Source organism: Fukomys damarensis, unplaced genomic scaffold (assembly GCF_012274545.1).
Source record: "Fukomys damarensis isolate Sample0158 unplaced genomic scaffold, DMR_v1.0_HiC HiC_scaffold_28, whole genome shotgun sequence".
NCBI classification, from domain to species: domain Eukaryota; kingdom Metazoa; phylum Chordata; class Mammalia; order Rodentia; family Bathyergidae; genus Fukomys; species Fukomys damarensis.
This window is the reverse complement of record NW_022900940.1, coordinates 11,379,720-11,407,195: the sequence shown is the minus strand read 5'-3', so window position 1 is coordinate 11,407,195 and position 27,476 is coordinate 11,379,720. Positions and strand designations below refer to the sequence as shown.

Here is a 27,476-nt window from a genome sequence, read left to right as displayed (position 1 = left end):
ATTCTGCCTTAAGTGTGTCTTTTAGACTTTGTTTTGGCAAAAATACAGGAATTAAAATTTCATTTATCTGCCTGCAGACATACTTATTCTCTTCTTTTTCTTAATTTCTAATTGACATATAAAAATTATACATATTTAGGGGTGCAGCATGATAGTTGGATACAAGCATACAGTGCATAACTGTCTAGGCAACTGTAATTTCTTTGTGTTGGCAACACTCAAACTCCTCTTTTCCAATTATTTTGAAATATATAATAAATTGTTTTAAACTATAGTCTTGCCACTGTGCTGTAGAATACTAGAATTTATTCCTTCAGTCATATTTATTTTGGTACTTGTTATCCAATCTCTCACTAGCTCCTCTTCCTTCTTCTCTTTCTTGCCTTTGGTAACCACTACCCAACTCCCTACTTCTAAAATATCAATCTTTCAGCTTCCACATACAAGGAACAAGATGCAGCATTTGTCTTTCTTTGCCTGACTTTCACTTAATATTATGTCCTTCAGTGCTATCAGCACTGAAAAAAATGACAGAATTTCATTCTTTTTTATGGGTGTCTAATATTTTACTGTCTATAGATCACATTTTTTCTTATCCCTTCATCTGTTGGTGGACACCTCAGCTGATTACATATCTTGGCTCCTATAAATGGCACTGGAGCAAACAAGTACCTTTTCAATACAATGATTTTATTTCTTTTGGATCTATTGTCAGCCGGGCAGTAGTCAGATAATATGATAGATCTATTTTTAGCTTTTTGTAGAAGCTACATACAATTATTCATAATGGCTATACTAATTCATATTCCTACCAACAGCATGTAAGAGTTCCCTTTCCTTTTCATCCTCATTAGACTTCATAATTTTTTGTGTTTTGGATAATAGCCATTTTTTGTTCTCCTTTTCTGCCATCTATAAGTTTGACAGTTAAATTGTCTCAGCATATTGAGGAATATACATTCTGCCTCTTTTTGTTTTTGTTGTTGTTGCTATTGAGAACCCACTGACAGTTTAATTACCATATCTTTGAAGAATATCTGTATTACAAATCTGGCTATTTTTATGATCATTTCTTTGACTTGGTGTCATGCTGTTTCACTATTCTAGATAAGGTTTCATTTTTATTTGTACTGCTTGACATCCTTCGGACTTTGTAAATCTGTGGGCTGCAAATTTTTATTAGTGTTGAAAAATTCTGAGCCTTCTCTTTAAACATTGTTCTTGCTTTTCCTTCCTTGCCTTTCCTTCGAGAACAGTTGAAAGTCTGTTTCTGTCTCTGGCTTTATCTCTGCTTCAGTCTCTATCTCTGATGTTATGTTTCTCTTAGCTTTTTCGGCTTAGATGATTCCCTTAACTTGTCTTGCAGTTTACTAATTCTCTTTTTACCTATATCTCATTTACTGTGGGAAGCACTCAGACTCAAGGTGTGAAATGAGCAGTTCCTGGTGCTTTGCAGTCCTTGTGGAAGGCAAATTTACTTCTTGTCCACATTTACTCTAAGGGCATAGCACATGGATCCCTGGTTATTCTGGGGAGTGTTCTCATGTTTGGGTCTTCCAGTAGGTGAGTCTAGGGTTTGTCTTGTGACCCCAGTCCTTGTCAGCCTACAGGACCCAAAGCTCAGGTCACTTAATTCATTAAGTTGAAAACTGCCTTCAATGTACAGCTTACTTCAGTAGGTTTCAAATCCATTTATTCTTAGACTTCTGAGTATTACCTACTTTCTTACCATTTTACCAAAACACTTGAAAATAGCACACTTATTTAAAATATATTATGAGGGATTGTTAAGGTTGTCAAAAAGAGGGTCAACCAGAATATTTAATTCTTAGTACTATGAGAAACACAAGTGGGGTACTTATTTAGCTTCTCCTTAAGCTTTTTAGGATAGACCATGATGTCTTTTAAAAAGTTCTTTATGTAATCAGTACCTTATAGTACTTGCTGATTGTAAAAACATAAACTATACTATGGAAGCACACGCTTTTAAATCAACAAACCTGATGTGAGGTTTTGGATTCCCTTTGACTTCACAATTGAGCTTCACTTTTTTCTCCTCAGAATCCAAAGGGAACATTACATGATTTGGTTCTTGAATAAAAATTGGGCCATGCAGTGTGTAGTCATCTGAAACAAGAGGAGAAGATGTCCAAAATGAAGAACATATTCCAACTAGGAGCAACAAGCAAAAACATCATTACGGAAATAAAATAATAATGATAAAAAACAATAGTGATGTGCAACAGATTCAATTCCAATTTGGGAAGAAATTTCTCACTGAAGAATAATTTCGTGTGGTTTATTAAGTGAAGAGAAAGCCTTTCTCTATTTCATGCCAATCACTTATTTTCTAATAACTTCCAGACACAGACTGCCTGGTGCCTTCTCTTTTTTCCTCTACTTCCTACTGTTTCATCTGCCCTTGTCCACCCTTGTAATTTGTTCACATTCTGTGCCTCCTAAATCCCTTTTGTGCTGCTGTCATTTTGAAAGCCTGTATAATGTCACACAGTTAACATTTTTCGACTGTATATTGAAATAATGTATTTGGAAACAAGCAGTAATGTTTTTAAAAAGCAAATAATAAGAAATTGCTCTATATTGTTTATACATGGTACAATAAGGATCTGCAATGTTCCCCAAAAGACTCAAATGTTCAGAGGTGGGGCTTTTGGAAGGTAGGGGTGCAATATTTATCAGTGGACTATTTACAGATGAATGCAAAGCTAAATACACTGTTAGGAGGCTGGCCTGGTTGGAGGAAGCAGATCTCTGCAAGCACGACCTAGAGGGGTGAGTCTCTCTCTGTGGCTCCTCCTCTTGCTCTCTGCATCCTAGTTACCTTGGGATGAGCAGTTTTCCCTCACCCGGCCCTTTCACCATGCTGTATCTGCCGTAGAGCAAGCCAGCCATGGACTGTAGTAAAAAATAAAAGTCTCCTCCTTTGAATTGTGGGTATCAGGTATTTTGTCCCAGAGACAAGACAGTCAAACACACACACACACACACACACACACACACACACACACACACACACACACAATGAATGCAAAGCTAAATACACTGTTAGGAGGCTGGCCTGGTTGGAGGAAGCAGATCTCTGCAAGCACGACCTAGAGGGGTGAGTCTCTCTCTGTGGCTCCTCCTCTTGCTCTCTGCATCCTAGTTACCTTGGGATGAGCAGTTTTCCCTCACCCGGCCCTTTCACCATGCTGTATCTGCCGTAGAGCAAGCCAGCCATGGACTGTAGTAAAAAATAAAAGTCTCCTCCTTTGAATTGTGGGTATCAGGTATTTTGTCCCAGAGACAAGACAGTCAAACACACACACACACACACACACACACACACACACACACACACACACCTTCCTTAACATATCTATGTAGGCAAAAAAAAACCCCCAAAAAACCTACAATCCCAATGTTCAAAATATCAGCTTTGACGATTTGACTTCACAGATGATATGCTTGGAGGATACAGCAATGGCAAATATCTATGAATTTCTAAATGATTTCTCTCAATAAGAGAAAAGATGCATGAAACTTATTTTGTCCTTGAATAGTAACAAAATTTAAAGACTGGAATAATCTGCAAGCCACAAAGAAGTACACTGTAGAATAAACGTGCTTCTAGAATACACACAAAAATATTCAAAAATGAATCTTGCCACTCTTGACTATGAAAATGATTTTCATTCTTCAAAATAAAGTTCAAATTTTTTTACATCCTTACCTTTTTTGTTAGCTCTATAACTTTAAAATTTCTCCTCATAGACTTGTCTATTTCACATCAACTTTATTTGAATATTTGTTTTCTCTTCTTTGGATTATAAGCTGCTTGACAGCATGACTATATCTTACTCACTTTTGTATCCCCTGTAGTGCCAAATATAGCAATATCTCCATAGACATTGATAATATTTTTTTTCTACTTGAAAGTCTTTTTTTTTCAGTTTTTATTGTATTCATTTGGCTTACTTAGGCACTGTCTGATAAGTTTTGAGACAGAAGCACCAGTGGCAAAAATGTAAAGTGTTAAAAATTATTATCCTGTTCCTTCCCCTAGCCATATTATTTTGAAGGTGGTGAATTTTGACTGCTGTCCTGGAAACTCTTTATAATCAGCCTTTGCCTGATAGTTGATAAGATCAGAATGGATTCATTCAGGTGAATAAGAACAGAGGAAACTAAATCAAGTTGGTTTGGGGATGTAGGTGAAATCTGGCAAGATAATTTCTTTGAGGGTTTTAAGTAAAAAAAGGTTCAAAAAGCAAAAACAAACTAACTTCATGTAAAGGTTGTGACAGAAGAAAAATTAAGGAGGAAAGATGACAAGTATTGATTTTTTTTTTGGTACAGAAGAGAGGACAGCCCATGACCCTGATGTGAAAACAAGCAGATTCATAAATACCAATGCCTTGTGTCAACTACTAACTCAGGGACCTATGGAAAACTACTTCATCTCACTAGCTCTCAATTTTATCATCAATAAAATAATGGGATTGGGTTAGGTTAGTTAATCTACACTGGTCAAAAATTGGAAAGCAACATGGGTACTCTCCCACACCACACATGCACATGGACATAAAACGTGCATTCAACAATATACTGAGTTATATTACCATCACCATCTTTTTTATGCCCTGTACCAAAATCTCTCAAATCTGAGAGAGACTTCAACAAAGAAAATAGAATTGATCTAAGAAGCCAAAATAAGAGCATAGGAAAAAAGCACATAAGCACACACTTTTTAAATGTTTGTGGTTTAAAGCCAGGTATTTAAGGATTCAGATATTTACATTTCATATTTTCAATAATTACACATGGTATTTTCAAAACAAATTTAGATTACTGGTCAAGGGTTGGAATATTCCAACTGTGAAGTATTAAGTAAATTTTTGGATAAATGAAAAATGCTCATCAAGCTCTGTAATAAAACAGCAAGTTCCATGGATTTTCTCTAACGAAGAAATACTGTGTTTCTATTGTTGTCCTCAATTCCAAAATTATGTGTGTGTATATATAATATCAATCATCTCAATTCATTGGTGCTCCTTGATTTGAATTTTATACAGAAACACACAGTCCATTACTAGTAATTCCAAATAAGAATAAAACATAATAATGATTACCCAGGATGCAGCTGAGAGGCTGTGGATTAACATCTGTACTATTTCTCAGTGTAGCCATGCCATATTTAAATAACAAAAAGGATATTTTTTTCTGTGTATTTTGTAACAAGAATTGATAATAATGATATTTTGCATTTGCTATAAATAACACATTCTATCTAAAGTTTTATTTTTTCTTGGTTAACCAAGCTTACTGCCTGGAAATTATCATAGCATACTGGGAATTGTACTTCAGTTCTTATCTAAGGAAATCCACAGCATACATGATCTATTTGGTTTCACAGAGATGGAGAGAGAGATTTTAGAAAATTTACCTATTCAGGGGTAGAAAATGGGTATCCAAACTTTTAAATTTTTAAGCCAGCATTACTAATATTGCTGAGGAAAAAAGTCATTAAATTTTATCATCATGATATTTCTGCCTCAGTGAAATAGAAACCTAAGAAAGGTAGTCCTAGGAGGCATAAAGAACTTTTAAATTTTTTCTAAGTGTTCAAGCCACAAAGTAACTTTCAAGTGTGAAGACACAGCCCCAAAATTGCACATCTGCCATTTTCAAAGACCAGCAGTCTAAGCTCATCTATAGCTTTATCCAGTTAGTTTTTCTATGCAACTGGAAGAACATTATGATCCTCATTCTAAAGAGGTGAAGAGACACTTCACTAAATGAAGCAGATTTAATAATCTGATATGTCTCAAAGTTAGACTATAGACCACCTGCAGTACAATCACATCATGCTTGCTTTTTTAAAACCCAGGCAGACTGACTATACTAGAAGAATCTGGCATCCATGAATTTGCTTATTAACTTCATTATCTGGATGATTCTTTTGCAAACTAAGGTTTAAAAACTAAAAACTATGGGCCTTTTGATCCTTAGTTCTCATTTCCCCAAAAACAGAACGTTAGTCAACTGTGGCTTTAGAACTACCCCTTGACTTCTTTTGTTGAGAAAAGTGTAGAAATATTTGCTTGATAACAGAGAAGTAATGCAGTATATGTCTAGACTCATAGTTGAGAAGGAAGTATCCAAGAACTGAAAGCTATAAATCTGACTCACAGAAAGAAATGAAAGGTCTGGGGCTAAAGCTCAGTAAACTGACTCTTCCTTAAATCACTCAGAGTTGAATTCCAGAAGCTAAATGTGAAATGTCCCCTAGGACTGCACTGAAGTGACAAGGAGCAAGGATCCTCAAGGAGACTAATCATTCATTGAACTATAGATATTATCATTTATCCTTATCTGATATACAAAGCTTCTCAGCTGTAATTATTAAACTGTATTTATAAGAAATGAATCACGGGCCAGGGATTTAGCTCAGTGGTTCCACTGCCTGCCTCTCTAGCTCAAGGACCTGAGTTCGATTCCTGGTACCAAAAAAGAAAGAAAGAATAAAAAAGAAAAATAAAATCATGAATTTATTGTTATTTAAGTGATAGAATATCAGGAATAGTATTTTTATTAGTAAGTCCAATAAGAAGTTACCCCAGAGCCTCACCTGCCACAAAGAAGTTAAGGGAATAGACTTACATTACAATTAAACATATATTAATGGAAGGGGAAACAGTAATTTTCTGTCTTCTGATAATTCACAAAATGCATGGTTAAGAGAAAGAGCAAGAGAGAAGTCAGAGTGCAAACAGCTCAAATAGAGCATTATAGATTCCAGACTACTGGGGTAAGGCCGAGCTTGTGAGACATAGTGTAGATACCATTACTGGTACAACATGATTCCCCAGATTCATTCTTTCTTGGTAACTGTTTGTCAACAAGTCATGAAGATCACTTCTACCACAATGCCCATGTTTCCTAAAGTTCCATACAGAAACTCTCCTGGATCCATTTCTGAGTTAACCACATCTTTGTAAAGAGAAAGGAGAAGGTCTCACTAGAGGAAAGCCTACTTTTATGCTGAAACATTTAGGTTTGCAGAAAAAAAACAGAGATTTCAAGAGTGAAAATTTAGTTAAAGGTCAAGGTTCTATTGCATGAACACTAACCCTTTCCACCTTTTGTTTATCAAATATTGAAAATTATTAGATTATACTGCTGCCAGCCGGTGATTCTCAAATTCCCTTTTCCATTTGATTTTTTCCTTCTCAAAATCAAGGTTTTTGGAAAGGATGCAAAATCAATATGTTTCCTAACCAACTTTTTCCAGCATCCCTCTGCAAGCATCTCAGAAATAAAATGTAGTGTCAGAGCTAATTTAAAATTTTAGATTACCAAAAGAGATGCATAGAATCACCAAATTTTAGATTAAAAGATGTTATTTAATCATAACAACTTTTTCAGGTCACAGACTAAAATGTAGTATCTTTATAATGGGAATAAAAATAAATTTTACATCAAAGTTAATTCTCTAAGAAAAACAACAAAGCACCACTCTGTAAGTAGGAATCATGCCTTTTGTTTGCAGTTTGAGGTTAAGGAAGATTTCTAGTTTTTTCTTTTGAATTAATTGGCCCACTTCTACATTTACCAAAACTTCCCTCCCAGACAAGCATATTACTTGCTACTTAGGTTGCTAGCAGCAAAGTAGGGCAAATGAATTGGAATGGAAGGGGCTCTAGCCCGAGGCCTCAGGTTTTCTGGAAATGAGGAGAGAAAAGTAAGATTGAATCTCAGGTGGTAATTAACTTGGAAGCAAAGCAGGAACTGAGGTATCAAAACAAGAATAGAGTAAAACTTGGATTTTAGTGAAGGTTCAGCAATAGATAATATGCATAAAACAGCAAGCTAGAGGGAAGGAAGAGGTGGGGAAAATCCACTGATGCCGAATGTAGCTCCTCTTTATAGGGCATCTGTACACAACCTTAAAAAGTAGCTGAGACAGGAGCAAAGGCATTAAAGCGGCTGAGTCAAATTGGGAAACAAATCTGATCTTAGGACATACATTTTATAGAAGGCAACTTAAAATAAAAGTGAAGCTATATGTAAGGTAATTATTTCTTAAAGTTTTGTTTGAGAATCTGCCTATACCGATACCTAAGCTAGAGTATTTTTAGAGAGCAGACTCTTGAGCCCCTCTCAGATACACTGAACTTTTATTATCAGGGCTATTCCATGACACATTTTACCAGCTATAGAGGGATTTAGTACACAGAACAAAAATCTCTAGTGTAGCTGCTCCTCATTGGAAGAATGAGAATGATTCCTCACTGGAATCACTGTCAGCTGTCTATGTGCAATAAATACATTTAAATATTAGTTTTCAAATTTAAACCTAAATAAAAATCAATATAAGTGTTTGCTACAATGCTAAATGCTAAAATGCTAACAGCTAAAATGCTGTTTTCTAAGTCCTTGGGACAATGCACTTCTGTTTTTCTGGAAATATTTCCAATTGTTGGAAACTCAGTAACTCAGCTCGACTAGGAAAGAAAAGGAATGCAGTGCTATCATTCCATATTAAGAAACAAAAATCCAAGATTCAATTCTACTTGGATTTTCTGTGGAGTTCTCAGGTGTTGTACCTGAGAGTTATTGAGGTCCTTAATCCTAATGGCAGGTATGAAAGTACTCACTATGATAACACCCAAACAAAGAAACTTGTGATATATAGTCAATCTTCCATGACACCAAGCAAGCTGTTTGACTGAACACCTGGTCTTGGGAAAAGAGACTTAAATGGCAACAATCACAATTTGAATGCAAACTTAAGAAACTTAATGGGGAACACCAGTCAGGGAAGACTGTGTGATTTTAGACGTGGGTTATATCTGGGTCACATCTGGAGGGTAGATATATTATTACTTTATATATGCAGAAAAGCAACCTGGTGCAAGTCAGAGTGGCTGCTATGCTGTGTCTCTTACTCTGAGTATTACAGAGGCCCTGGTGAGTCAATAGAGTAAATGTTCTGTGTGTGTGTGTGTGTGTGTGTGTGTGTGTGTGTGTGTGTGTGTGTCTGTGATCAGGGGGAACAGACTGCCTCACTGACTCATAGAAGAAAATCACCAGGGGCAAGGAAGGGGAAATTCTCCAGATGAGTTGGTTCATTGGGCCCAGAGCTTATGTCTATTTTACTCTCTCCTTGTTGCCACTCAATGCAGGGGAAGCCCAATGAGAAGATTCATTACTCATCCTGCCACACAAGCATTCTGAGAAGAGCATGCACAGGGTCCACTGTGTGTTGGTGACTATAAGCCTTTTCCAGTCCTAATAGTGATCCTGAAAGTTCACTTTGGCTAAAAAGAAACCCTCCAAAAACCCCCACCACAAAAAACACAACAACAACAAAAACATGAGGTCAGCTGCATCTCTGGATCTCAATTACTGATAAAATTCATGGGGGAGTCACCTAGGGGAATCCAGGTGATTTTCCCAAGTGTGAGAATTCCTATACAATTAAATCACTGATTGTAGAAATGATAACTGGACAGCTGTCACTGTATCATTACAGATATGATTTACTGCTGTTAGTATGTGTTAAACAGCAAGAGAGATCAAGACCCCGGACAAATTTCTATGTGTAAATTTGCCGATGAACAGCATTTTTACTGAATAAGTATTTTATTTGGTTGTTCAGTTGAATAGAGTAGGAGTAAAATACATATTAGAAGAGACAGACATATCTACTGAAAGGATGAATCGTTACTTCCACTTGGCCTTGCTTTCACATTTCTTCTTTTAACCCCTGCAAATGAGCATTTTAAACAGCAAGAAATAGAGACATCTACTGACAGCTGGCATATGTTTGAAGGCACAAAGTGAATGAAAATCCAAATGAGAAGTGAACTCTTCTCATACTGTTTCTTTGTTCTCTGCCTAACAAAATAATGCTGCTGTCACCATACACCATGTCACATATAATGAGGCCCTAATAGTACCTAATGCCAGATCTAAGAAGTGGTAGTGAGGTGTAAAAAGTGTGAAGAGATGAAAGTGATCTTTCCTTAGAGAAAAGTTCTGCATTGTGTAAGATTTTGAAGAAGTGGAAAAGAACAGAAAGAGGAATTATATCAACATATACTATTCTGACCCTCATCTAAACCTTAGCACACTCCAGGAAGAACAGATTAATTACTTTTTTTTAAAAAAAAGTAGTATGGTGATCTTGGCTTCAAACCCTTATTATGACAAGAAAGGTGTACTTTCAACAAATGCAAATACTTTGTAACTCATTTTGAGGCAAAAACTGACCTGAAATGATGTGAGGCTATTTATAGTCTTAGTGTGAATATTCATGTGCTTTGTTGCAGAATTAGAACTGTGTTTGATTATGGAGTGCTGACCCAGACTCAGCTGGGGATGTTACATAACACTGGGAATATTTTGTGGGTCATTTTCCTTTTCTAAAATCAGAAAAAAAATACTTAATTCACAAACATTTCTGACTCAAATAGTTCTGATCAGAGTTTTGGGGTCCATATTATATGCTAATTTCAACACAGGCAATATAAGTGTGAAGTAGACATACTGTCTGTATTCATGGAGTGTTTATTTTAGGGGTACAGATAGACAATACCCAGATAACTTAACTTTTTCCTTCTAATTAACAGACTTCATTTTTAGAGTGGTTTTAGGTTTACAGAAAAAAAATGAGTGAAGATTACCCAAGGGTCTCATATACCTGCCTCTCTTGCACACAATATGCAGTCACTGACTCACTCAATATTGTTTCCCTAGTGACATAGTTATGTAGTGGACATCTTTGATTTTTGCCTAAGAATACACTGTTCTTCCTTCAGGTAAGAGCATTGAACACTTTCACTGGTAAATCATCTCTTCAAATCTTTCAACCTAAGTGGTTTGGAGACTCAGGTCCATGGTCCAAGTCTGGAACAAAAGTTAACTCAGGCCTGGGCAATTAATATTTCCTTTACACAGTTATACTCATGCCAGACTATGTGATGTGGGTCTGGCCAATAAAACTCCATTTACAGGGATTCATGAAACCACTGGGCATCCCCTGCCCCGCTTAGAGCTTAGGATTTTGTGGTAGAAAGAAGTCCGGAGCTTCCAAAGGCCTCCACATAGAGAGAACCTAAAAAGAGAATGAATCCAAAGCATAAGAAAGCAAAACCAAAGTATGGGGGAAATTGCAGTTTAATGATGTTATTTGAGCTCAGAAACATGTTGTATCCCAGGGAAGCTTTATCCCTACAATTCTCAGATATGTGATCTAATGATGACCTTTATTTTAGCACATCTGACTATAGTTACTAGTTGCAGCTATGAGACTCCTAATCAACACTGTATTCATGTATCAATTTAGTTAATTCTTCATGTCTGTGCTCTTCCTTTTTCTTCCTATTTCCTTTTGAGAGTTCTCCAGATGAGGTGTGGGAAATAGTCTTCTGCTATATGGCAAGACCCTTTTCTGTGGACCTTTTGTTTATTGCTGTGTCTATATCCCAACCTGAACACTCTGGTAATCAAATGGTCTCTATAAGTGTGCTCCCTTGAACTCCTCTTCATCCGCTCTTTCTGGATGAACATGGCAAACTCTATGAAAATGGATGTTACTCATGGTACTTCCCCCCATAGGACACTATTTCCTTTTGGAAAAAAACATATATAATTTTATGATAATCAATTCTGGAGACTTTTAGTTTCAAGCTGGAGTTTATACATGGTAGTCCTTTGAAAAGATCATTAACCTAAAGCAGTGATGATATTTTAAACATGCCTCTTTGTATGCTAAAAGAATATCCTAGAAAATCAGTTAAAAATGAAGAACATAGAATTTGATTCCCTTGCACCAAAATCGATTAGATTTGGAGATGAAGTTAGACATATGCATTAGAATCCTTCTTGAAGTAAAGATGCAAGCGATCTACAATCATGTGCCATCATTTGTTTCTGTTTCTTTTTGAGAGATGGAATCTTGCTACGGTGTCTGGGCTGGTTTAAAAACTCCTGCCTCAGCAGGACTGCCCAAGCTTCTATGTGACCTAGTGAAATAACCAATTCTTTCCCCAGCCTCCTAGAGCCAAAGCATCCTTCTCAACTACACAAAAATACGACCAAAGTGTTGAGGTTGCCTTTTCTAGGCTCAGTTGTAATTTCACACCTTCTTAGAGACCATCTGTTTAAAGCTCTTCTGGGTGAACTGCTGCTGTTCTTAGCTCCTCAGCGACACCCTCTGCTTCCATTGCCTTCTCTAACAGTAAATCACCCAAACACAGAACACCTGCGGGTGGTACCTTCGCATTACATGCGTCGAGGCTCTTCAAGTAATATTCATGAACCTTTGCACCTGTCTCTTTGGCACCTAAAGTATCCCATTTCTATCCTAACAGAATTTTCAGGTTTTTAACTTGGCATTCAGTGAATTCATACATATATATATGAAGAGGCATGAAAAGGAGTAATCTGGGAGCTGCTCAAGCAAAACTTTGACAACGTATTTCTAACAGAAAAGATCTAGTAAATTAGAACTTAGTATGCTTCTCTTTCTCTTTTAATTATTTTGCATACTGTTCCTCAGGAGACAGGCTGTCATCTATGGAGATGTTAGGGGGGAGAAACAGATTGAGATAAAGTCCATGGTAGGGAATGGGCTCTGGTTGGGATCGACCAGGTGGAATATCGGCATTTCTTTTTTTGTACTGGGGGTCAAACTGAGGACCTTGTGCTTTCCATGGAGGTATGGTGATTGAGCGAAATCCTCAGCCCAGGGATATTGCCATTTTAATGAAAAATTAGTAAGGAAACCCAAACAAGACTTATATTCTACATTACCCATGGAGTAAAACCAGAACTTCTGGTATAAAAATAATAGAAATGAGGATAAACATGAATACCAGCCAAGCCTTGCTTGGCAAGTTGCTGACTTAGCAAGACCTTGTCTCAAAAGGAAACAATTTTAAAGGTTTGAGGATGTAGTCCCATAAAAGGGCCGGGGGGGGGGTGGTCATTCCCATGTACTGAAAAAAAAAAAGGGTAAACACAAGACACAATTATTTTATTTAGGTATAGATGTGGTCAGTATTAGCACAAGAATGATTGCAAAACCACAAAGAACTTTGATTTTGTTCAAAAGATAGCTTCTATATATAATTGTCTTAGGCATTTTTCTTGTTACTGAGATGAAATGCCCGACACTCAAAGTTAAAGGAGGAAAAGTTCACTTCAGCATGGCAGAGTGGCGTCACAGCTGAGAAACAGTCCATGGCATGGCAGGCAGAAGGAGGTGAGTAGCAAGTAGCAAGCCTACCTTTGCCTTTTCTCCTGTCCAGGCTATAAGCGTTTTAGGTGGTGCTACCCATGCCCAGGGTGGGGCTTGTGATTTCAGTAAATCCATTCAAGCCACATCCAGAAACATGCTAATTCCAATTAATGGACTAATTTAGTACCACAAACTCTTAATCCCAGTATCACACACCCTAGATCTAGCAAGCTCTGAAAATCACTAGTTATGACCACATGATGCTTTCGAGGGGCATCTAGATAAAAGCCATAATAATAATATATAGAGTCTTATAGACTAGTGAAAATACTATGTATCCATTTTTGAGTGAAAAAAAAAAACAAAAAACAAAAAACAAAGCTCTGTGCTAAGTAAAAGTTGCTTAACAGACCCTGTCTTGCATTGCCTTCTATCCTCCTCTTTACTGGATGATCAATAAAGAGAGAAGTGGAAACAAGCCACCTGTAGGACAGACTGCAGAACAAGAACTTGAACTTGGTTCCTTCTAAGGCCTGGTCTACCTTGGTTCAAATGTATCCCTCAAAAATTCATATCATGAGGGCCTGGGATGTAGCTCAGGTGCACAACACCTGTCTGGCAAGCACAAGGTCCTGAGTTTAATCCCCAGTACAAAAAAAAAATTCATATGATGAAAACTTAATCCCCAAATTAATGGTATATAGAGGTGGGGCCATTGAATGGTAATTAGGTTAGATGAGGTCATGAGGGTAGGGGCTCCATGATAGCATTAACGGTTTTACAAGAAGAGGAGAGACCCAAGGTAGCAAGCTGGCTGTCTCACAGAGTGCTACATACCTTGAGCCATATTGAGACAGAGCGTGAAAGCCATCACCAGGTGCTGGAATCATGCTCTTTAGATGTCCCAGCCTCCAGAACTGTGTGCTAGAGAAACCTCTGTTCTTTATAAATTAATCAACAAATAGTAAACAGTTCTAACAACAGAAACTTAGTAGTTAGTTCTACTGAAATATATTACGATATACCAAGTGATTATTATCTTTGGAAGACACATCAGCAAGTTGTCTTGGAACCTCAGAATTGCCCTCCCCAGATATCAAATCTGCCAGTGCCTTGATCTTGAACTTCCAAGCCTCTGGAACAGTGACAACTAGATTTCTGTTCTTTACAAATTACAATCTGAGGTGTTTTGCTATAGTGGTACACATAAATTAAGACATTAGTATGGTTTGTGACGAGAGGTTCCCCTAAAGCCTCATGTGGTCATAGATGGGGCTGTTTCAGAGGTGGATTGATCTATTGTATGTGACACTGGGACTGATTCATGAGGCAATGCTAGGTTCAAGGGCACTAGGATTAAGGGTGTGAGTGCTACTGTCCTTAAGTAGTTTGGATAAGAAAAAAGGGGCAGAAAGATGCAGTTAAGGTCCCTTGTTGCTTTGCTACCTTCTGTCTGCCATGAATTGTTGCCCCTCTGCCATGGAGTCAGCTGATTACGAACTGAAACTTCTGCAAACTGTGAGCCAAATAAACTCTTTCTCCTTTAACGTTGGGTGTTGGTTATTTTGTCTCAACAATGAGAAAAGGAGCTAAGCCACTTACTGAATAAATTCGTAGGGACTGTATCATTAAGTGAGACAGCAAAATTTTTCTCTGGATTCTTTTTAAGGTGCAAAAGTAAAGGTTTACAAAGATTAAGTGATCTATTGAAAGTCACATAGATACTCAATGATTGAGCCCTAGCCAGAGTACTGCCTTTCTGATTACTAATTAATGTTTTTTATAATACCAGAAGTTCTTGCCAGCTTATTGTTTGGACATCAGTAGAACTGGCCCACTTTTACCTAGAAACATAGTAGGAAAGAATGATGAAGTCATCCTTCAGGAAGAAAGATAATCCATTTTGTCAATATGTCCTGAGACTTTGGTTCAGGAAGAAATAAGTGAAAGACTATTTCTCTTCAATAGAAAGCAGAAAGAATAAATGGGATTCATTATATGCCACATTTGTTACTAATTCTTTCAAATTACAAAACTGTTCTTTTTTGGAATTACCAGATATTGATGTACAGAAGGGGTATTTTGTCCTAAAGTATCCTCTATAGAAAAATTTATAAAAGAGGGGATTCATAACCTTTCAAAATGACAAGCATAACATTTGCATCTAATTATTGGGCATTTTGCCTTTTCTATGTCATTCTGTCACAAGGTAAAGTGGCATGCACACTGATTTGAGCAAACACAAAGCAAAAAAATTCTTTCTATAAAGGGATAAATGGCAGCAGAAAATGCCTTTGACTGAATTCATAGGCTTATCAAAAGAGAGAGAAAAATCTTTTCTTGGATTTCTTATGACAAAGTAAAAAGCATGTCCATTAAGTGGTGGGGCCCTTTGGATAAGTCATCCACCTATCTATATTTTGCTGCCAGAGGATGCTCAAATCTTTTCCCACAGGCCTCTGACCACAGAGCGAGGGGATGACCACGACCTTCCCTACCTTTTTAATAAAAGCATCTGTTTTCTAGTGCAGCACACCAACTAAGTAATACATAAGAGACAGAGGGTAATGGATTAACATGCTTCACTCATCTTTCAAGTGCTTATTGAGTATCCACTATACACGAGACTATTCAACACAACGGGGATAGACAGAAAAGGAAATAAACACACTGTCTTAGAAGCTTACATCATGGATGAGAGAGTAGACTCCCAGTAATTTATACAAAGTGTTTAACATTATTAGGGCTACAAAGTAAAATCTCTCTAGAAAGGAAATAGAGTCCAGAGAAAACACTGCAATTTTAAATGGTGTATTGGTCTATTCTGGCTACTATGCAACAATATCACAAACTGGATCATTTATAAATAATAGAAATTTACTGCTTACAGTTCTGGAGGCTAGATGCCCAAAACATAATTCAAAGTATGAAGTCCACAGTCTCATTTAAATCAAATATGAATGAGACTCGATGTCTGATTCATTTTGAGGCAAATTCCTTTTCAGCTACGATCTCATGAACCCAAATATGTCATTTGCTTCCAAAATACAATGATGAGATAAGAACAGGACAGACATTATGATTTCAAAATGGAGAAATATGAAAGAAGAGTGATGAGTCCTGACCAAGTCCAAAAGTTTATTCCTCAAGAATAATCACCTTTGGCCGGATGTTCTGCCTTCCAAGCAAACTCAGGCTGTAGCCTGGCTTACAAGGGCTAAGGTCTTGCCCAGGAAGCTTTGTTGTGTAGAGGTTCAGCCCTCAGGCACCAAGCAGCCCTGCCACAAACTTTGCAGGGTGTTGCCCCAACCACAGCTCTCACAGACTCATGTAGGGTTACTATGGCTCTCTGGGGCTGGAACTGCACACTGAGATCTCTGGGATAGCTTTGCCCTTACAGATCCATTGGGCCTTGAGCTAGTAGGGAATTTCCAAGGGGATTCAATCACCATGCCAACTCACTACCGAGGCTCTCTGAAGCATCCTCCAAAGTCTAGGTGAAGGCAGTCTTGTCCCTGCAGCTTTGTAGGGTGTAACAGATGCTGTACCAGTAGCTACCAGAACTGCATCCGGGTTAGCGGAAGAGGACAATGATAGAGTGCTCAGAGCAAAGAGTTGCCTGTGGGCTATGCTTTCAAATCATTTTCCCCCCTACTCCTGACAATTTAGGCCTGTGGTGGAAGGAGAATTCTGCATGATCTCCAAATTACCTGTAGGGTCATTCTTTCATTGCTGGATAGGTGACTGTGACTGTTAATGATGAAACAGTATGTCAACTTGCCTGGATTAAATGATGCCTAGCAGTAAAGTGTATTTCTGAGTGGTTTAGCTAAGTAATCGAGATGTGACTGAGTCCCTGATCTCTTCCAGTCTTTCACTGTTCCCATGCTTCTCAGCTAAAAGACTAAGCATCTTTTCTCCAGCACACCCTTCTACCATGATGTTTCTGCCTGGGAACCAGCTGACAATGGTCTGAATACTCTGAAACTGTGAATCAAATCAAACTTCTCCTTCTTTAAGTTGTGGATGCATGGCACTGTGTCTCAGTAAGGAAAGCTAATTAGTACAAAGGTGTTGGCTTCTATTAAGATGTTCATACTAATACTCTGAGATGGCCCATACAAACTCCTTGCCATTGGATGCTGTTTCCTCGGCATGCTTTCTCACTCTTTACACTATGGATAGGCTGATAAATTTCTAAATATTTCAGCTCTACTGCCTTTTTAATTAAAATTTCTCATCTTTAAGTGAATTCCCTCTTATTTGATTTTGGTATAAGTACTGAATTGAAACTAACTCCGATCTTCAGAACAGTGCTTAGAAATTTCCTCAGTTCAATACTCAATTTCATCTCTGACAAGTCTACCTTCCATAAAAGAATGGGAAATGAACAGTGTTCAGTCACATTGGTTTTTTGTCTTTTTGACACTTTATAACAAGGACAGATCTTCATACATTGCCCCGTAGTATGTTCCTCTTTTTTGAGATCTTTTCAAAATGGCCTTTTCTGTCCATATTTCAATCAACATTCTATTCATAACCACTTAGGTACTTTTTGAAGACTGAAACTCTCTCTACAGCTCTCTTTTCTTCTTTGCTCTCACCAATATAATCCTTAATAGTCTGTTTGTGCAAATAAGGTTTTATCAGCTGCACTTAAAACTTCCATCCTCAACCCATTACCCAGCTCCAAAGCCATCTTTACATTCTTAGGTATTTGGTACAGCAAGACATCCATGTCTTAGTATCAGTTTTTGGCCTTAGCTTCTGAAAAACTACCATAAAATGGTTTGTGTTTATAAACAATAGAAATTAACTGTTTACAGTTCTGGAGGCTGAGATGTCCAAGATTAAAGCATTGGCAGGTTTGGTATCTGGTGAATTTTCAATTTATGGTTCAAAGGGGAAACTTTCATTACATAGTAGAAGGAACAAGGCAGCTTTCTGGGACCACGTTTATAAGGGGCGCTAAACCCATATCTGAGGATTCTGTACTTAGGACCAAATCACCTCTTACTGGCCCTGTTCCCTAGTACCATCTCCTTGGGGGTTTAGAATTCTAGCACATGACCTTTGATGGGGGTACACAAATAGTGAGAACACAGCAAATAGGGCTCACAGTTAAGTCCATGCAGAAACTGCTATGCATATTTCAGGACTTGAGGGAGGTGAGAGTACCAGGAAGATGCCTGGGAAATAGTTATTATAGACAAAAGCAGCAGTGACTCCAAGAGCCTTGGGGAAATAGGAAGGAGCAATTTACAAGAAACAAAAACACCCCCATATTTGTGGGTACATAAGCACATACATGTAAATACATATGCATACATACCATGGCAGCCAATGCATGTGGAGCTCCACATGTCCAAGGATTATCACAAGAGATGTTACAGCAATGTTAGTAGCATGATTCCACATATCAGTGCTTTCTTTGGGGCAGAGTTCCTCAACCTACATTGTATACGCTAAGGGAGGTGATTTGCTGTATACTAACTTTACAGAAAAACAAAACAGGACGCAAATACTTCCACTTGATGGAGTCATGTTTGCCATGGCATTACCATGATTTGTTTTCTTCTTCTCTCTCAGAGTACGCAGATATAACTAGGAAACTAACTCTTAACTAAACTACTTAGAGCATACCACAACAAAGCTATCTACAAACTATAGCTTAAGGTCAGTTAAAAGTATGGATTCTAAACCATAGTTTATGGGTTCAAATCCCAGCTTTACTACTATGCAATACTGAAGAAAGACTCTATACCTCAGCTTTGTCATTTGTTAAATGCAACCTACTTATATCTTACACAAGGTAGTGACACAAAATGTGGACAAATTTCCTCTTTAATGAGTATAACACTGGGGACAGGAAAAAGAATGTACCCTTGTAACGTCTCAGTGTTTAGCTAATAGGCCAGAAGGGTCACTTGTCCCCATGAACACAAAACATTTTGGCTGTAGGAAAACAATAAAGTGTGCTAGCACTTTGACTTCTCTCCCCTGCAACTGCTGAACTGGTTGGGTCTAGAAAAGGTCATGTGTCACCTTCACAGATAAGCCACCTTTAATCTTCTCCCAAATGTCTGAGTAAGTGAGACTCAAGTGGAAAGTTTAGACAATCAAAGAAGGCCACCTTCCAACAGGGCTGGAAAGAATTTGGGAAACATTTGCTGCCATATAATAGGAAATAAATGGAGTACAATGTCATTGAGCAGCTTCTTTCTTTTGATGCTATAGCATTTCTATCTTGCTGACATCACAGTAAATCCCTCTAATAAAATGTCCTTTCTTCTTCTTTTAAAGTATTTCCTTAGCCACACTATAATGTGGACAGTCCCTAACTTGTGAATTTTTGACTACGAAATGATGTGAAAGTGATGTGCATTCAGTAGTAAATGGCACTTTGATTTCTAAATTTTGAACTTTTCCCAGGTAAGTGTTATGTAGTGTATATTCTCTCAAAATACTGGCAGTGTCAAATGTAGACTGGGTGGTAGGTTGGTTATATTAAACACATTTAAAAATTTTTTAATACTTTTAATTTAAATTGGTTTATTAAGATAACTCCATAATAAATCAAGTAACACTTGTTACTTCCTTGTACACACACACACACACACACACACACACACACACATATATATATATATATATTTTTTTTTGTTTGTTTGTTTTTTTTTGGTACCAGGGATCGATCTCCGGCCCTTGCACTTGTGAGGCAGGTGGCGGAACCACTGAGTCCAATCTCCAGCCCTCCTTGTATACTGTTTGTAAGCTCTGAATAATAGGAATCTGAGTTAATGTGGTCATCATTCCCCAGCCTTTAGCATTCTTTCTGGCACTCTATTGATGAGTGAGTTAATGAGTTAATGCAACATCACACTACCAAGTAAAAGAACAAAGAAGAACCAATGTTGTATATTAAATACACTAAATGCTTATCCACATTATTTATAATAGAACATGGTATTTCTGGAAAACCACTGAGCTATCTAGCTGAGGCCCAGTCCACCAAGACAGTCAAATTTTTATTTCCCAAAATTTAACTTTGTATTCTATTTTGAAAATGGAGTCATATCGTTAAGAACTGTTCCTAATGTGTCATTTTATAAAGAAATTATTCCTCATTCATTTAACAAATGTGTTCTGATCATTTGCTCTGTTTCATATACGGAGGATACAATTATTTACAAGGACAGACAAGGTTCTCTCATTTCTTCATTGAGAGTACATTCATCCACCAGTTGATACTCATTAACTAAATTTAACAAAATAAATGAAACTGATCTGACCAGGCCCAAGATATCAGATGGCCAAGCAATTCTTAGAAAAACATTTTAAAATAGAGGAAATGTTGATAAGGAGGTGATGAGAAGTCAATATATTCTGAAAATTTTACACAACATTTCAGAATTTATAGTGTCCTGCCTGAAGATGAAACGATGATCTCTTCCTGATCCAATCTTGGCCTAACATTTTGTACATGTATGCATATATGTCTTCATTTACTTTAAAAATGTAAAGATAAGTATCTTTGGAGTGTTTCAGGAGCTTGAGAAGTTGCAAAAATGATAGAATTTTAAAGTGACAAGAGAAGAAAGTTAACAATTAGAGAAAATTTTGTTATCTTGTAATAACAAAACTAATAGGAAATATATTTCAAGCAGGCTCTTACATATTCTTAAACTCTTCTATATTACTAAGAAATCAGGAGAAAGCTATTGGTTATAACATTAGAGGACAATATGTCCATTGGAAAGACTAACAGAAACAACCCCTTCTACCTTGTTAATGGCTGCCATTAAATGAGAGCAACTATTCATCATTAAGTTTAGGATTTTGATGTAACAGGCACCCTACAGTAGCATTTGGGCAATGTTTAACCTTTTTTTAAAGGAAATTCAGGAGCTGAAGGTTGATAGTTGATGTGCTTCTACTTTCAGATAAATTTCCAGCATGTAACAGATATTTCTACACAGATAATTAGGTGTGTGAAATACTGCTATGTAGTGGGTTCAGTAAGCTACCAATACAGCAAAAATTGAAGGATCAGAAAAAGTCATCAATAAAATACATGAATATGAGATAGTAGTAATGAGGCTACTATGGTGAAGTGAGAAAAAGCTAGAGATGGTTAGAAAATATGCTGATTAAAAATAATAGTTATAGCTAACCTTGTAAAAGCACTTAAAATGTCATGGATAACATAATGGAAAAAATTAGAAATATTATCCAGGTATGAGTCCAGTATCTAGCACAAAGAACTCTTACAACTCAATAATAAAAAGATGATCTAATTCTTTTAAATATAAAGTAATTGAATAAATACTTCTCCCAAAAAGATACACAAAATGGCCAATAAACAAAATTCTTGGAAAACAGCCCTCACACAAAAGTAAAAGAAGTCAGCAAAAGGAAGTGTTGGTAAGAATGTAGAGAAACCCTAATTCTTAAATATTTCTAGTGGGAACATAAAATGGTATGGCCACTGTGAGAAACACTTTGCAGTTGCTCAAAAAGATGAGAAACTGAGAAATTCTACTTCTCAGTATATACCTGTCTGTGGTCTCCAGAGCCACTCTCAGGTTTGATGATTTCCTAGATGGGCTCACAGGATACATCATACACTCCTACTCAAAGATGTGATTTATTACTTTGCAATATAAAAGGATACAGAGAAAAATCATCTAAGGGAAAAGCACATAGAATGAAGACAGACAAAAATTAATACAAGACTGCTAGATCCTCTTCCAGAGGATTCACAGAAAACAGCTGTGATGGTTGATCGATTGTGTCAACTTGAGGAATTTGGTTTAGAGAAGCTTAACTACATCGGCTCTGCAATTCCACACTCTAGGGCAGCTTGTAAGCTAAATGGTCTAAAGGGGAAATGAGGAAGGATGGATCAGCTTCTCTTTCTTTGAAGGAGCTCCAGTTTTCACCATTACCTTGGACTCCTCTTCTGGCTTCAAGTGCAGATCTTTCAGACTTCTAGAGTAGACTCTTCCGCCTTCCAGCATAGACCCATCAGCCTTCTAATACGGAGTTGCACAGGACACTGCAGTGAGCTCCACACCTTTGACCAAATGCTTTGGTTTCCAGTGTGCAGACAGACCCTCTGCACTCTTCCTCATCCGACTCTATGGGTGGCCACTGTAAGCCAATCTTGTAAATTCAATACATTTGTATATCTTGTGTTAAATGTATTTCTCTAGTAAATACTGACTGATATAACAGCAATGAGCTGTGAGATGTTGCCTTCCAGGGACACTCATGAGAGATTCTGTGCCCAGGGTTGTTTGTTTGTTTGTTTGTTTGAGCTGGTCAGGTAGGTAAGCCTTCTTTTGCACATTCAAAAATCCAAGATTCCCTGAAGGAGAAATAGGTGTTTACTATAATCCATACTGTTTGCATAAGTAATTCAAGAACAGTTACCCATTTGGGTAGGGGAAACCCAACTAAAATTATTTCCTATTTGCCAATCAAAGATCATACTTATGTTGATGAACATATAAGCCATTTCCCAGATTTCACTATTATGAATTGTGCTGCTACAAACATGAGTATGCAAGTGTTAATACAATATAATATAATATAATATCTTTAACTTTTTTGTGAAGATACCTAGAAGTGGAATAGCTGGGTCACATAAAATTTCTACTTTTAGTTTTCTGAGGAATCTCCATACAGATTTCCATAACAGCTGTACTAGTTTACATTCCTACCAATGATGTAAAAGAGTTTTTTTCTCTTTTGCCTCACCAACATTGTTGTCATTTGATTTTTTTGTGGGGGGAGTATCGGGAATTGAACTCAGGACCTTGTCCTTGTAAGGTAGATAGCAGCATCACTGAGCTAAATCCCCAGCCCTGTTGTTATTTGATTTCTTGAAGATAGCCATGCTTTTAGAGTAAGATAGAAACTCATGGTTGTTTTTAATTTGCATTTCTGTAATGGGAAAAGATGTTGAACCTTTCTCCATCTATTTATTGGTCATTTGTACTTCTGAGAAGTGTCTATTCTCGGAAGATGAACCTTTTAAAGCTTTCAGTGATACAAATAGCCCACTGCAGCCCACATGCCATATGTTTACCACCACTGGTCTATTCCTTCAGCTGCACGTTTTCAATTTTTTTTTTATTTTACAAGGTCTAATGTTTTTGAGGTTTTTTCATTGTAAGTATTAATCCTCTGTCCCAGGATCAGCAGGCAAAAATATTTCCTTCTGTAAGTTGTGTCTTCACTCTGTTGATTCTTTGCCAACCAAAATTTGTTTGTTTGTTTTTTAATTTGATGTGATCCCATTTGTTGATTCTTGAAGTTATTTCTTGTAAAACATAGGCTCTGTTAAGTCTTTGCCTATGTCTGTTTCCAAGAGTTTTTCCTCTTTTATCTTCCAGTAGATAGTTTCTGTTGTAATATTTAGATCTTTGAACCATTTTGATTTTAGTTTAGTACATGATAAGAGATATGAGTTTAGATTCAATCTTCTGCCTATTTAAAACAAATGCTACATGCACTACTTGGCAAAGAGGATACTGTACCTCCTGTGTCTGATTTTCCCCTCTTTGTCGAAGATGGATGGCTGAATTTGCTTGGGATTGTTTCTGCATCCTCTATTCTATTCCACTGATGCATGTGTCTGTTTTTGTGCCAGGGTGCTGTTTTTTTATCACTACAGATTTATAATACAGTGAAGTCTGGAATTCTGATGCCTCCTACCTTGCTTTGCTTCCCAGGATTGCTTTTGATATTCTGTATTTCTTTTGGTTCCATAAGAACTTTAGGTTGTTTTTTCTAATTCTGTGTGAAATACTATTAGTATTTTAATTGGAATTGCCTTAAATCTGTACCTCAGTTTTGGCATTATGGCCATTTGACTATATTGGTTCTGCATACCTAGGAAAAGAGGACACCTTTCCATTTTTTTCTGGGATCTTCCTTGATCTCCTTTTACATAGTGCTGTAGTTTTCATTTGAGAGGTCTTTCACTTCTTGTTTAGGCTAATTTATAAGCATTTATATTATCTATTGTGAATGGTATTTTTCTAATTTCTTTTTGAGTTCATTATTAATGTATAGGAATGCTACTGATTTTTGTGTATTAATTAGACTATATATTTTTAACTCATGAAAATAGTGAAATTTATTGCAATTTAAAACTTTAGGGATTAAGAAAAGGCACACTTTTGAGTTAAATTTTTAAAACTATATTTTGTATATGGAATTTAAATGGTGTATTTAAAAATGTATTCAGGACTTCTGCAGACTGAATTAAGTGTTCTTAAAATTCAGATGCTTAAACCCTACTCCACAGTGTGCCCGTAATTGGGATGAGGAAGTAACTAAGGTTAAATGAAGACATATGTGCAGTGTTTTGTTCAACATGATTGGTATCTCCCTAAAATGAAGTGATTATTGCTCTCTCTCTCTCACTAGAAGGTGTCTATCTGCAAGCCAGGGAGAAAGCCCCTACCAGAATTGAACACCCTTACTTACACCTTGATCTTGGACTTCACAGCCTTAATAACTATTAGATGACATTCCCCCCCCATTCGAATTACTTAGCTTAATGTAATTTTTGGAGATGCTCTAGGTGACTAATGTAGGGAGAATGCAATATCTTTTATGTAAAATAGCTCAGTCTTTAACAGAATTTTGTAATATAAATTTGTTATCTCCCTTTTTATCTAAAAGCTTAAGAAAATTAATTTGTTAAACTCAAAGCAGGACTTCAACAAAGTTTATCTGACTTTAAAATTCATGTACTTACTCAAACTCTATACTGCCTTACATTATAATGATGCTGTAGAAAAATTTCTAAAATATAAAGATATGGATTTAAAGTGAGACCATGAGGTTTTGTGTTTTTTTTAGAGATAATTTAGCCCTTTATGATGTATTTTCAGAATACCCTTATTTTATTTAGCAACTGTTTCTTTAGAAGTACTTTGAAAACATATTTTTCAGTTTGTATGCAAAAGTTATGTTTCTTTACCTTTTTACTGACAATAAGTCCAAAGCAACAGTATAATTAACAGGGAAATACAAGGCATATCACACATCTATAGAGAGGAGATATATATAACCTTGAAATACAATATTTCTCAATATATACAAAAAGCTGAAAATGCTGTTGACGTCTACTTGAAATTCATAAAGAACTTGAAAGCATCTGAAGATCTCAGAGAAACAGAGCACTGTGAGGAAATTTGCTCAATGAATAATAACTTATCTAGGTAAAATCAATGGTTTTGATGACTAAAATTAAGGGTGTTCTGAATTGGCTTTGTATAGTCCCAAGAAATAAGGAAGGTGAAAGTCACTATAGAACCACACTACAGGTATATGTGGGGAGAGGGAGGGAGGGCAGGAGGGAGGAAGAGAGCAGGGGGCAGAGAGAGAGGGCCACCCAATGTTATGCTTTAGGAGCAAGAATGACTTTAACTGTGAACATCGCTAGAGCTATTGATCTCTGTTGGATGGAGAGAATACAAATTTTAAAAATCTGACTTACAAATAAGCCCTGAGTCAAGGAAAAATCCTCTCCAGTCTGGAATACAGTACTAGCTTTTTACTGCATTGAGTAGTTTAGAAAAATTTATCCTATTCAAAGATGTATAATAATAGAAGTGAGTTAAAACTGATGAGAAGAAACAGAAGAGCAAAAGGAATAACAGAACTCACCAAAAATACACATCCATACAACAGATAAAATGTGATCAAATGTATTACCACATACAAACTTTTTAACAAGTCAATGACCTATAAAGCATAAATCCACTGGAAATCCAAGAACTCCAAAAATATGGTGTGACATCATAAAATAGTTGACTATTGGCTGCCAAAACACTAAGTAGAAAAAAATGACATTACAACAGTTTTAGCACCATCAACTGTTATTCTTATGCAAGATTATTGGGCCATTTAAATAAATCATCTATTTCAAATAGATGAATTACAAAAAGCAATCAGAACATAAATAAAAATAAATAAATATGAAAAAGCCCCACAATCTCAGTTTTAACTGGATTGAAACAATAAACACAGAACTACAGCCTACTATAGTCACCTGGCTATCTACAGAAATTAAAACAAACATTCTTTGAAATTCAAGCAAATCGCTTATAAAGAAAAAGATCCTCCTCAGACTTCGATTGTTACATTAAATGCTAGACATGGGAGTAGTTTATAAACAGTGAAGGGGGAAAAGTATGATTAAAAATTTGACATCCAAGCAAAGTGTCATTTGAGTAAGACAACATACACTTTGCAAAGCATGATTAACTTAGGAATCAACTTCTCACAAGACCTTCTGGGAGAGAGCCTGAGAGTATGAACTGTGGCCAAATAACAGAAAATATTGAACAATGGCTAGAAGAGGACATTTAATCCTTATAATTAGAGAGCTAATTGTCAAACAAATAGGAAATTGATTACACAACAGAATAAAATATCACAAACCTGGCAGTAAAAATTCTACAATACCAAAGTTTGGCAAGAGAAAAGGAAAACAAAGTGGAAGGTTGTTATGTGCAGAGTTCTTCATCTTTTATGTTCGAATTATCATGAGACACTAAAATGTGAGCATTAAAAGTATAAAGTAAAACAATATGTGAAATTATATAACATTTTAAAATAAAGCTTTGGAGAAGATTGAGGGCAGGAATTAGGAAGAAGTAAGATACTAAGTTTAAAAAATCCTACCATAAGTAATAATTAAGTACTATACAGTGATATCACAAAAAGAAAATTATTTGGAGATTATTCACACCAGGAAAACTATTCGGTATTTACACATGTGTGACTTATTTCACTTAGGAGTATAATCTGCAATAATACATAAGATCCTAAAAAGATTACTGACATTTAGAAATGGGAAGAAAGGAGCTAAAGGTGTAGGGAAGGTGGGATGGGTAGGGGAAGGGTAAAAAGGGAAAAGAAAAAAATGTGAGACAATGAAAAGATGAAAATAAAGTGTTTGTAGATGGGGAGGGGAGGAGGGGGTGAAGGGAGGGCAGAGGTAAGGGCAAAAATGAGAATCAAGACTTGTCATGTAGAGGTACAAGATCCCAACAATGAATGTAACTGTACTGTATCCCTAAAATGTAGCAATAAACTCAAAGCTGGAAAAAAAGAATAATTTACAATATAGTAATGGAAAAAAAAAAGAAAATTATTTGGCACAAAAGATTAAAAAATTTCAAAATAAATACAGTATAGGGCC

At 36.5% G+C, this 27,476-nt stretch overlaps 1 protein-coding gene across 4 annotated transcripts in view; it reads right to left on the bottom strand.

Annotated features, from left to right (window-relative positions):
• LOC104866129 (contactin-4) overlaps window positions 1-27,476 on the bottom strand; it is a 536,780-nt gene that overhangs the window by 326,268 nt on the left and 183,036 nt on the right. For all 4 annotated transcript variants that reach the window (XM_033756987.1, XM_033756986.1, XM_033756985.1 and 1 more), the window contains one exon: window positions 2,001-2,127. In XM_033756987.1, coding sequence (XP_033612878.1) covers window positions 2,001-2,127 — 127 coding nt within the window. The remainder of the gene's footprint in view (window positions 1-2,000; window positions 2,128-27,476) is intronic.